The sequence below is a fragment of the Lates calcarifer genome, linkage group LG1, assembly GCF_001640805.2.
Source record: "Lates calcarifer isolate ASB-BC8 linkage group LG1, TLL_Latcal_v3, whole genome shotgun sequence".
Taxonomy (NCBI): Eukaryota; Metazoa; Chordata; class Actinopteri; family Centropomidae; genus Lates; species Lates calcarifer.
Genome location: NC_066833.1, coordinates 22,999,002 through 23,011,257, shown reverse-complemented (window position 1 = coordinate 23,011,257; position 12,256 = coordinate 22,999,002). Strand labels below are relative to the sequence as shown.

The window sequence follows — 12,256 nt, the reverse complement described above, 5'->3', positions numbered from 1 at the left end:
CGTGCTGTGGGTGATCAGGGTTAGGAACCTTTAAATGAGCAGACCTGGGGTCACCAGCAGTTCAAAACACACTACATTTGTTTTCATTTAAAGTTTGTTCCCAATGTTTTCACGCTGCTGTCATCAGTACCTTGATGTCGATGCCTCGCGCTGTGGAGTTGTTGTTGAAGAACCTGGAGGGAACCTTCGAGGCCAGATCGGGTTCTTCACGACCAAAACCAAGATTTAAGAGGATTTCCTCCGGGTCCTCCTCGTATAGGTCCAGCAGCTCTGATACACTGTGGACACACACACACAGACATTCAGTCACTAAGTCAGTAAGTCAGTCAGCCGGTCACTGAGTTGGCTGGTGAGTTAGTCTGCTGGTTAGTTTAGTCAGTCTAACCGCAGGGTAAGGAGGATCTCCTCTGGTTGCTCCTGTGACTGCTCCACCACCTCTGAAACACTATGAAAACACAGACAGTCAGTTAGTACTTCTCACACACAGCTTGCTGTTAGTGGATTAATCTGTTAGTGAGATAGTTAGGTCATTTTTAGTTAGTAAGGGAGCTAGCAAGTGCGATGGCTCTGCCTCCATAGAGATTGCAACAATGCTCTGCCCCTTTCCCAGCTCCTCACAGTCCCACGTAGAGGAGGTACAGACCAGCAGAAACCTTACCAGCAGCAGAGGATCAGTCCTTCTGGGATCTTGTGATTATTGTGGCCCAAAATAACCCAAGTGCGGTTCATTTTGCAGCGGCATTTAAAAAGTAACTGCAACCATTGTTGTTTGCTTTGCCTTATCTGTCACACAAATTGCAGTGTCTGATTTGCATGAATCCTTGTGATTACAAGATCACAGATTCCTGGAAAGAATCATTCAGCACTTGCAAAAAAAACAGACAACTTGTTTTTTTTACAGGAGTGGATGGTGCACTTAAGGTTGTGTACATAATTTCTATGAATAGCTACAGATACATATGGGCACCTGACTACTGTTTTAAGACAGACTTGAATAACTGTGAAGCTATCGTTCAATGGAGCTGGAGAAAACTCTGTGGTGTTTCTATACATCACCGCTCCGCTGGCTTTTCACCATGAATTGAATGGTTTTCATCCTGACAGACACAGAAATCTGAAAAATCCTTCGATCTGCTGCAAAACTTTGTCACACTGAACACAGCCCAAGAGTCTCTCAAATCTTCCATCAACAACGTACAACAGAGGATGGATTACACATGACACACCACCCACAGCCCATTACACGCAATACACCATTCCCCTCCAATTCTGCCCAAATCCTGGCACCGTCAGCCATGCCCCCCACCCACCACCAATAAATCAGCCTCCCAATAACTCTAATATCCACCACACAGTTAGCTCAACTATGAATCTACTAGTGCACCTACACATTAAGACATGTATTGAATTAGTTTACCGACCACACCTGCTTCTATGAGGAGATCTGACACTGTGAGCTGTTGTTATTATTCAAACCAGTCAAAGGTGCTCTGAGAAAAATCTTTACTGTTGCAGGATATATACAGTAACTAAGTAGATTCAGCTACTGAGAGAATATATCCTCACATCTTTACACAATTCTTACATAGTCTCATATTAGTGGTTCCCAGTTTGCTTATGACCTTTTAAAATTAAGCTCTGTGTACTTGTGACTGTAGCCCAACCCTGAGGTCCATACAAATCCATTAAGCAGCACATTTTAATGCTGAAAAACAAACTATGTAATGACCCTTTTCCTAAATTACCTCAAAAGTTTTAAAAGTTGATTTAAAAGCTGATCAACTTGAAAAATAAACAAAATTAACACAGTCACAGATTTTGCACAAATTATCACAGTCAGTGCTGAAAGTTATGTTGTACTAGAAGAAAAAGCTGGCTATTGTAAGGTGTTTCAATAACAACACCTCTGATTGCAATTTTGTTCAGTTCAGTACAGATGATTTCTCCGTCGTGTCATTTAATTGGTTTGAAGTTTAAAAACAGCCCTCTGTGTCTCCTCCCCTCTCTACCTGAGATCACTGCGTTACTTCCTGCAGAAACCTCCATGAGTCTGACTGAGGACTGAAGAGGTGAACTGACCTGGACACAGTGCTGCTTTTCCCAGATCCTGTAGAGTTCATACTTCTTCCTCTCTCTTTATACTGATTCCTCTTCTGATCCGCCGCAAGACCAAAACTACACACATTAACACAAAGAAACATTAACATGCAAATACAGACAGAAAGAGAGAAACTTGAAGAGATCTGAAACTATGTTGGCACCTCCATCCCCCATCAGACTTGTAGAGGAACTCTGTGTCAAAACCTAGTTTTAAGACCTAAATTGTTTTAGTTTATATTAAGCTCCTCCATTTAAAGTTTCATTTTATCAAAATGCTTCCAGTTGTTTCTGTAACTCAAGTAGTTAGCACTCAGATACAAAGATTGTATTTTTTCCTCATAGAATTACTGCAAGGCTACAAAGATCAGTTATTTTAATAATCAATAAGTATGACAAGTATTTTTCTTTAATAATGGATTGATTTCATTATTAATCATCTGTCAGTCAACTAATCATCAGCTCCAGAGCACTGGCTGGTTTCTGGGTACTCGAGGGAATAATAAAACTGCCTTGTACAGTGTGTAAAAATAGAGGCCCCTGAAAAAATTTTTGCCCCAGACCCTTCAGGAGGTTAATCCAGTCATGATTGAATGTAAAGAAAAAACATCAAACTCACCAGGATTCAGTTTTATTGTTGCTGGACTGAAGATGGTTAGCTGCAGAGAAGAACAAGGAAGTTAAGATTATTCATGTATCAATAAAAACAACATGGTGTTAATTAGACTGAAGTAAACGAACATATTAGTCTGTGATAAGGATTATTTTTATTATTAATTCATCTGTCAATAATTTTTTTTAAACAACATGTCTTCTACACAAAACATCTACAAACGAGGATGCTGACTGTGCATGGGCATTAGCTTTAGCCTTAGTTTTCTTAGCATCATATCATTTATGAAGTGACAAGTGCACATTCAAGTGTGTCTTTCACAAGATTCCTCACTTAAAACAGTCAACTAGAGGTATTTTTTAAGAAGATCAGCTAGCGACGGTGTTTTCAACCACTTCACTGAGCTAATGCTCACCTCATTAGTGAGCTAGCTTTGGCAGATTAAAAAAAAAAAAAAAACAACAACAACAAACAGTTGTCATTTCAGTGATAATCAACAGTCACCTGCTAAAAGTGAGGAGCTGCTTTTTGTCTACTTCCATCTGAAACCAAATATCAGCTGTTTAAAAAATTGCTACAACTTTTTACCGGTAAATCTGCTGTCATTCTGACTTCATAAGTAAAGCTAAGGTGGGTTAACCTTCACTTTGTCAGAGAAGTGAAAGTCATCACCAGCTGGAGGTGTGACAGTTGTTTTCTTTTTCAGTTAAGAAGAACCTGTCGAGACCTGTCACTCTGCCACTGTGGGTCTGAGTGTGTCTCTCTCTTTTCCACTTCATTTCAGCTGAATTTCTTCTTCCTTTTTTGAACCCACAGTGTTTTCCTCTCTAACAGACAGCCGGATTAAGGAAGCCAAACACGACAATGACTTGCCTCCTTACGCTAATTCACTTATTCACTTCCATCCCATTCACTCTCATCCCTTTAATTTACTAATTCACTTCCATCCTATTCCCACATTAACACTTTAATCCCCTCCCATCCTGTCTTCACATCATTTGACATCATTACAGCCCATTAGGATCTGTTCATACATGACATCTCAAAAGAGGACAAAAGCCACTTCAGTCAAATATCACTCTCAACATGATTAAGGCACAGTGAGGACATACTAACATGAGGTGATATTTAGCTGACACAGGAAACAGAGGCAGCTTAAGAGACAGCTCAGGCTTTTAACAACTACCTCACCAAAACCCACACAGCCAGTTAGCTCCTCTGAATTCTTAAACCATAACACAAAATTTAGATCCATAAAACACAACAAGAAGAACAGGTTCAACCCTGGTGGCACTGAAGTTACACTGTGCTCCAAATCTCTATACATTATCCTTTACTTTGATATGCACTAAAATGATTAGATGCATTAATGTAATTACTTGTACACTTCTTTTTCCTTACTGTAACTCTAACCCACCCAAATGTTTTTTCTATTCTGTGAATTCTATGTGATCACCTAACTTCTATATCTATTTGTGCACATTTTTAAACATTTCTACTTGCATGTCATGGTGACAAACAAATAGATAATTAACACCCAGCCCTGCAGTTTCCGACAAAACTTTGCTGCCTTGGTTCACACTCTCAAGAGTTATCAGAAATCAACCAACTCAAACATTCAGGTTGGAGGACATGCTATTATTGAAAGATTGATAATAAATCAATCATCAATTTATTAACTATTAATTGTTTTAGAACTATATTTGAGTGACAGCAGATGAGCAGCTGCTGTGGTTGTTTTTTTCAAATTGGACAACATTAACTGCAAGTAACTGCATTGTAGGAGACACTGTTCTTGAACACGATGTTAGTGATCAGATCTACATGACCTTTGGCCTCTCAGCATTAACTCATTAGCATCTATTCAGTCCCTCATTCCACCAGTTGACCCTCCGAACACACACACACACACACACGACAGAGCTTTACAACATGTCAGTGTTCAGTGCTTCAGCATAAAGTAATTACAGTCTATTGTTCACTCAATAACAAATTCACCCTCTTGCTATGAGAGCCATTACTGCTGCATTCACAGCAGATCACAGGAATTACGAAAACACACACACACCACGAGGACAGTCAGTCATGCATGAATTGTGTTTCCACACCTCTGTGACTGTTTACTTTTCCATCATAAAAAAACAGAACTGAGGAATGAAGATGGAGCAGCAAAACACTCGCCGTTCTGTTGATTCTACTGACACTATTGTGTTTGCCAGACATCAGGAGTTGTATTCATGAAAAACATCTTCAGACTGGCTGAGTTTGAAAAAAGAAATACAGGGTGTGCCCGTGCAAACTTTTAAGGTAATCCCCAAAATCTTCCCGTGCTAAAACCAGCAGATTTAGAGGTAACGTACAGGCCCTTTAAATCAGTCAGTCAGCTGCTGCAGAAAATGCATCTATCTATTTATATTTAGTTCCTTCCTGCATATGAAGCAGCTTCACACCTTCTTCATTTCATGAAGTGAAGCCTATTAGTTGTTTCAGGCACCTGGAGTTTGCCAACACGCTCACTCGGCATTAGTATATTCTTCCAATAAAACATACATACATCCAGCGTACACCCTCTCAGTATCCACTTTAAGACTGTAAGTCTATGACTCCCCCTGACCCTACACGGTGAGGTTTCTTCCATCACTCCCCAATCTCTGCTATGCTGAGCTTGGCATTTCCATGTGACGAGTGATGTGGTCGGAGCCTACACATGCAAAATGGTTGGCAGAAATTTTGTTATAAGAATGTGGTTCCTGCTTGATCTTATCTATACATGCAGCACTATTTCAGCACTAAGGTTTCAGGCATGTGAGACGTTTAGTTTCTTATCCATCACACAATACCATGGGGGAGGTATCAGATCGAGCCCAGATTCATTATGCAGCATAACAACTCCAAACATGGAGTTAGAAAGCTCTTCAGAGCCAAGAAGAACAAAGAGTCCTGCAACAGATGATATGGCCCCCACAAGGGTCATCACACCAAAGATTGACTTGATTTAGGATTTTCCTGTTTACTGCATTTTTTTTTTTTTAATGAATGCAAAAATAAAAACTATTCATGGTATTATTTCTGAAAGTATCTTCACTTTACTTTTGGTGCTGAAAATCTTTGTATGGTACTATATACTTGTTTTTAAAATAATAAAACATCATTACCGATGCTTATTCATCACTACACAAGTTCTGTATTATTCATCAGTCTGGCCATTAAACTACAGTCCAGTGCACCTAAAAATTAGTCACTTCAAACATAGCTCATCAAAAAACCTACATGTGAAGTCTCAGAATAACATCTTACAAAAGTACGTTGTTCAGTTTGCCTCTCGCTCTGTCCATGTTAGGTCTATATGTAAAAATCTACAGATGTGTTGCTATAACACACTACAGTGCTGACTGGACATACAAACAGGATCCACAGCTATTGCGAGACAATGGAAATCAGTCACACCTTCATGACTTGAGCGCTGGATTGAACTTAAGTCCAACACAACATGTTATGAGCAAGTCATACTCAGACTCCAGGACATGGGGCCAGTTTGATAAAGATATTTTAAACCAGTCTTAATTTCACTCTTTGATTAGTCTACTGCGAATTAGATGTTTAAAAATAAACAGTGGCTTATTTTCAGCCTAAAGAGTTAACCACCGCTGTGAGGACATTGTCGTTTTTGTTTGTTCAAGGAAGCCAAGTTAGTGGACATGGAGCCCATTGTTGTACAGCATTAACAGCACATAGTAAATAAGGTAAATAAAGCAAATAAAATTCTATCTGCCTGCAGAGCTCCTCTCCAGAATGACTGCTGAAAGTACAAATGAGGATCACACTGGACTGCAGTAGGAGAAGCAGCTTCACTAGCATTCACTACCAGAGCTGAAAGCACTGAGGGGGCAACCAGATATACAGGTGAAAACATAGGGCATGCATCATGATTGTCTGCCCTTTGTTTCGATAACACTTCTCTAGTTCCATTACAGTTAGGTTTGCAGTTGATGATTTATCTGACAACACTGGGTTTGAATCATAGACTTCATGACTAATAATTGATCTGTGTTAATAATGATCAATGTTTGGGGTGTAGCTCTACCAAAATAAACCTTTCTGACTCAGACCTAACTGACTCTGGGTAAAATGGAGAACCAAAAGATTTCCCAAAATGTCAAAATGTTCCTTAAGTTGGTGGTGCCATTTAAAATATAAAATTAGCAGAGCATGGGGGGAAACTTTTAACAATGAGCAGAAATCTCTAATCTTGTTTGTATTGTGAGTTTTCTTTGTACTGACCTTCAGCTCCCAGTGAAAGGTCATCTTCAAAGCTGCAGCCGTTCCTCAGTGCTCCTGTTCTCACACATACACAGTTCACACAAAGCAGTAAAGTTATGAAATCTTCTCAGTAACATATCCATAGTAATATAGAGTGAGAGAAATTTCTCAACCAATTTTGACACATAATGCCTGTGGTTAACCAGGCTTTAAAAAACAAGTTGTGATGACTGGTTGCAAGTATTTAGTCATAAACATACAGTTAGGGTCCTCACAGGCTAGGATTTTCACATTGTCTAAAAATACATAATCACACATAAAATGTTGATTACCTCGACTGGGAGAAGCACTCTGATCATCCAGAGAGGCTCCAAGGGGAGTCCTGGACAGGAGAGAAACAGACTGAAAGAGTTAAATATCAACCCAACCATTAACTGACCATTTAAAACATAAAGATCCAACAGACCACTCTATCAGTGAGGTTAGGTCGGCTCAGATTAGCGCACAGTACATGTAGCAAAACACACCAACTGCCTCACTAAGCATCATTTCCTATGACGCCCGAAGTACACACAAGATACACCACAGAGAAGAAGACAAGGATACACACTAGCAAGGATGTGTCAACTTGCAACAACGTGCATCTTTCAGTAGTCAGTCAGTAACACTATCTATGCCAGGCTAACTCCTGGTCAAACTGAAAGTAATAACCCCATACCAACCCCTGGCAAATATTAAACAAACTAATCCCAGACTGAGTCCTTTTTGATATAGAGCAAACTAAATCCACTGTATATTTGACGCCAAATATCCAGTGCTAACATCTGGTCAGACTAGAGCCTGGTTGTGCAGGATGACCAGGCTACACTACATATCACAACAACCTGTCAAGCTGAGGCTAACTACCAGCTAAATGCTAGTCAGACAAAGTAACCCATACTAACTGCCTGTCAGGCCAAGGCTAAGTAACCCCTCCTAAGTGCCTCTCAGACTAAGGTGACATAACCTATGCTAAGTGCCTGTTAGGCTAAGGCAACATTACCCATGCAAAGTGCCTGTCAGGCTGAGGCTACGTAACTCAGGACTAGCTTCCTGTAGCTATGGCTGAGTAACCTGGGCTAACTGACTGACACTGTTACATAAGGCTAATGGTCCTTTCAGACACAACACAATTACTCTCACCATTGGGTCCAGCGCACGTTATGCTGTGCTAGCACTTTGCTTAATGCAGCAACAAACTGTCATGGCGCAGCACAAGGCATTGGAAATAATGAGTTTCAGAGCACAGTGGTGCTGTTGTCACCCTTGTGTCTGACAGCCCAAGACTTAAGTTAACTATCTCAGAATAACTCCTCATCAGGCCAGGCTTCTTATTGTAGTCAGCAACTGACCAGGCAAAATTAAATATCCCAGGCTATATCCTGTTCTTGGAACCTATCCCAGGAGCTCCACTGACCAGACTAGTTGTCCCAGGCTAATTAGCTGACAGGTCAGGCTAGCTGACAGTAGCGGGTCTGAGCTGCGGTCTGCAGTCGGGCGCTGGAAACACTGAGCTGTTACACAACCTGCAGCTCTTATCAATGGGACAAACTTCATGGCACTATTCAACACATACACACACACACAAATAGTTGTATAACAGTGCGCAGCCGCAGTGTTCACTAACCCTCCCACTTTGCACCGGCAGCCATGTTGGCCCCTGGCCCCTGGCCCCTGCCCGGTGACTGTTGCTATAGTATCCAGTGATTCTGATTCTGCTGGTCATGTTTCCATGGTGATGTTGCAGTGGACACGTCAGAGTCAGAGGGTTGTGAGTGACAGCAGCTAATACTGTGTGTGTGTGTGATAACAGTGTTGACTCAGCAGAAGGAACCCCTCCTCTGTTTACCCTTCTTTCTTTTTTCTGCCTTCCTTTCCAGTCTACTGTCAGCTTCTTTCTCTCTTTCTTTCCTTCTTTCTTCTCCTTCCCAGCTCAATGTGCCGTATCCCTGGGCGTTGGTCTGCTTTGTGTGTGTGTGTGTGTGTGTGTTCTGTGTGTGTTGTATGTCTAGGCGTGGCTGCGTGTTGGTTCTACGTCAGCAGCTGATAACACTGCTCCTAAATACACACACCTCTAGAAACCAGGAAAACACATCAATAAACCAGTAAGCAAGAAAAGGCTTTTGAGGACCATACTGCCTGTTTTTCAGGAATTACTGAGAATTTCTTTTCTTCTTACAGGTAGTCACTGGTTTAAGTTCATTACTAAGAAAATCAACTTGCAGCAACTTGAAACTGGCTGCAGAGAAGTAATCCATTGCTGTCAACATTTAGTCTGCTTTTTGTTGATGTGTCATCAAGTACAGATATGACATGTAGTGAGCAGGCTACAACAGGACATTAAAAAACATTTAAAAAAAGATATAGTCCTTTAAACAGGTGGCAAATGGAAACTGTACCTGCATTCAATCAGCCAGCTGGTGATATTGTTAGGAACTTGCCCTGTCAGAGAGAGAGAGAGAGAGAGAGAGAGAGAGAGAGAGAGAGAGAAAGAAAGAAATGAGCATGTTAAGGCGATAAGCCAGCAGATGTTGCATACAGCTGTGATTACAGCATGCTATAAAAGCATTACAGCAGTTCCAGACTCAGTATATAACTCTCAACATCTCAGCTCATTAAAATCATGGTGCCAGCTTCAATTCCACCACAGTTTACTACATGATCCACATCTAGGTCCAGTTCACACAGCTGTGGCTGCAACTAATGATACATACTTACTGTGGATCAGTCTGCAAAATAATTTTTCCAATACATTGTTTGTGCAAAATGTGTTGATCTGTTTGACCAACAGTCCCAAATTATAAATATAATACAGGTAAACAGTAGATCCTCACATTTGAAAAGCTGGAAGCAGCTTATATTTGACATTTTCTCAGTGATGAGTTAAACAATTAATCAGTTATCAAAGTCCAGGTATCCAAAAGCTGTTTGAAATCAAAGAAAGCCTATATGACTTGAGAGTACTGTGCACTCATTTGACAGAGTATAATTCTAACCTGATGGTGGCGTTATATGGAAAGTGAAGGAAATAAGAAAATCATTGTAGTTTATCCTGTGGGGGTTGTGAATATCTGAACCAATTTTCATGGCAATCTATCAAATAGTTTAACTCAGGGAGGCTCAAGAGGATCAGTAAAATCACTAGTATTCATTCTCTAGGCACCAGGAAAAGCGCAGTATCTGTACTGTGGTCCAAAGTGGTGGACTGACCATGACGATTAATGTAAAAAGTCCATTGTATTTTAGTTAGAGGGGTGTACATATGAAACAGCTGTAATGAAGACCTGAATATATAGTGTATCTGCCAACATTTGTTTTGTAATCTACATAAACATGTATTTTTTGAAATCCTTCAAATTAAGTCCTTAAGTCACAGTCTGACCTGGTTCCTCTGAAGTTCTCTCTGCGTCCTCATCTTTCTGGCTCTGTCGGGGCTCCTGTTCTGATTCTCGCCAGAGTGAGTCTCTGCTCTGGGCCCAGGCCCGACGCCGCACACAGGCTACGTTGTAGTCTGTTGGCTCTCTAGGATCTGAGGGTCAATCAAGCAAATAATAATCTGTCAGCCTGACTTCTGTTACGTCATTAATCAGGTTAAGCAGGTATTCAACCTGACGACCAGAAACTACAATTGCGTCAAAAACAAAACACACATTAGGTGGGTCGAACGACACACACATCAGTCCTCGCCCTGCATATCTAGGCCATCTAGCTGTTCTTTTCAACCGGCAGTTTGATAAAGCACAACTGAGCCGGCATGAATGACATGAATGTAATATCACCTTTTATTCCAACACTGTATATTTGAAGACACACAGTGGCAAGGTATATCTGTGTGGAACAATCACCTGAAGTTCAACTTTTAGCAACTGAGACACATGAAATTGCACAACAAGTGGTTAACCAGTGGTTCACACCCTTTTTTGTCTGACATTTCAATCAGATGAGCTCAAGTTCATTCATCAACACCACACCTGCTCATTTCATGCTCTATTACAAACATACACAATCACTACTTTTCATACAATTGAACTGTAAGTGCTCTGTTGGTATTTCACGCATTCATTACTATTAGCTAATTATTTCGATGTTTATCCACGTGTCCATGTGTACGTTAGAACTAAAAACAGTTCATTTTAGCTATTTTAACTGTTAAAGTAAGACCACCCACCGGCAGCAGCACTGGTGTCCATTCCCAGAGCTCCACTTTCCATATCTGCCTGCCTGCGTGTCTGGTTGGACTCAGTCAGTCAGAGAAGACTGACGACTCTACAGCAACATCAGCAACAAGTAACATCTGGAGAGAGAGAGAGAGAGAGAGAGAGAGAGAATCTTATTTAGTTATTTATTGTTTTATTTAACAGAACAGTGCACAATAACAAACACTGCTGTAAATATGGCAGTTAGCTGAAAGACCATTTTTCATCTGCTGTCCCTGGATCGATGTTATTAAGACACAAACAGGACAGACTGCTGATAGCAAGCAAGATAGCTATATAGGCGACAGCAGACAGCAGGGCAAGTACACAGCAAAGACAGACTAGAGACAACAAGGAACAAGTGATCTTTTGTTTTGTTTTGTTTTTTCTATCATTGACATAACTGACTGTTAATTAACTATTTATTGAAATGAGCCCCCAAACAGTCCTAAAAGGCCTCTCCTGAAAGAGAGTAAAGATAGTTTTCAGTGAGATGAGAAGGTGAGACGTAGAATTATTGATGACTGATGATTACCCACAGTGAGACCAGCTGAGATTACACACACACACATACAACAGGGGAGGTACTGCTCGTAGCTGTGAACTCATTTTATCTTAACTGTTTATTTTTACCCTATCTACTATTGTTTTGTTTTTTTTACAGCATTGAATACAGAAGTTGTTTCATGGCTGCGAATGAAGTTATCAGTGTTTTCATTTGATGATATTTTATAGGGATATCATCCAGACTATATTTAATGGATCGGTTTCAGCTAAAAAAAATCAGCTAAAAAAAATCAAAAGATTGACAGTTCTTCTTTCTCTGACAGTTCTTTCACTGCTCTATTTTACCACAGCATTTTGTTGCATGTGCAAGTGAAAACTGAAAGTATGCATGTGAAAAGTTATTCAGACACTGAGGTTGGTAAATTGCCAATGCAAATCTTTATTAGCGAAGATGTAGCAAAGTATAAAACACACAGGTCGTGGCTTCTTATACTTAGCTGGCGCTTAACATCAGATTAACTGTTTTAAAGAACTCTGATGGCAG

At 40.4% G+C, this 12,256-nt stretch overlaps 1 protein-coding gene across 1 annotated transcript in view; it reads right to left on the bottom strand.

Moving 5' to 3' along the window:
• itprid2 (ITPR interacting domain containing 2) overlaps positions 1–12,256 on the bottom strand; it is a 35,751-nt gene that overhangs the window by 18,385 nt on the left and 5,110 nt on the right. Inside the window, 9 exon segments of the mRNA XM_051072475.1 lie at positions 131–278; positions 386–445; positions 2,080–2,175; positions 2,717–2,756; positions 6,992–7,045; positions 7,303–7,352; positions 9,409–9,451; positions 10,392–10,538; positions 11,178–11,303. Of these exon segments, the coding sequence (XP_050928432.1) occupies positions 131–278; positions 386–445; positions 2,080–2,175; positions 2,717–2,756; positions 6,992–7,045; positions 7,303–7,352; positions 9,409–9,451; positions 10,392–10,538; positions 11,178–11,220 (681 nt within the window). The 5' untranslated portion in view covers positions 11,221–11,303.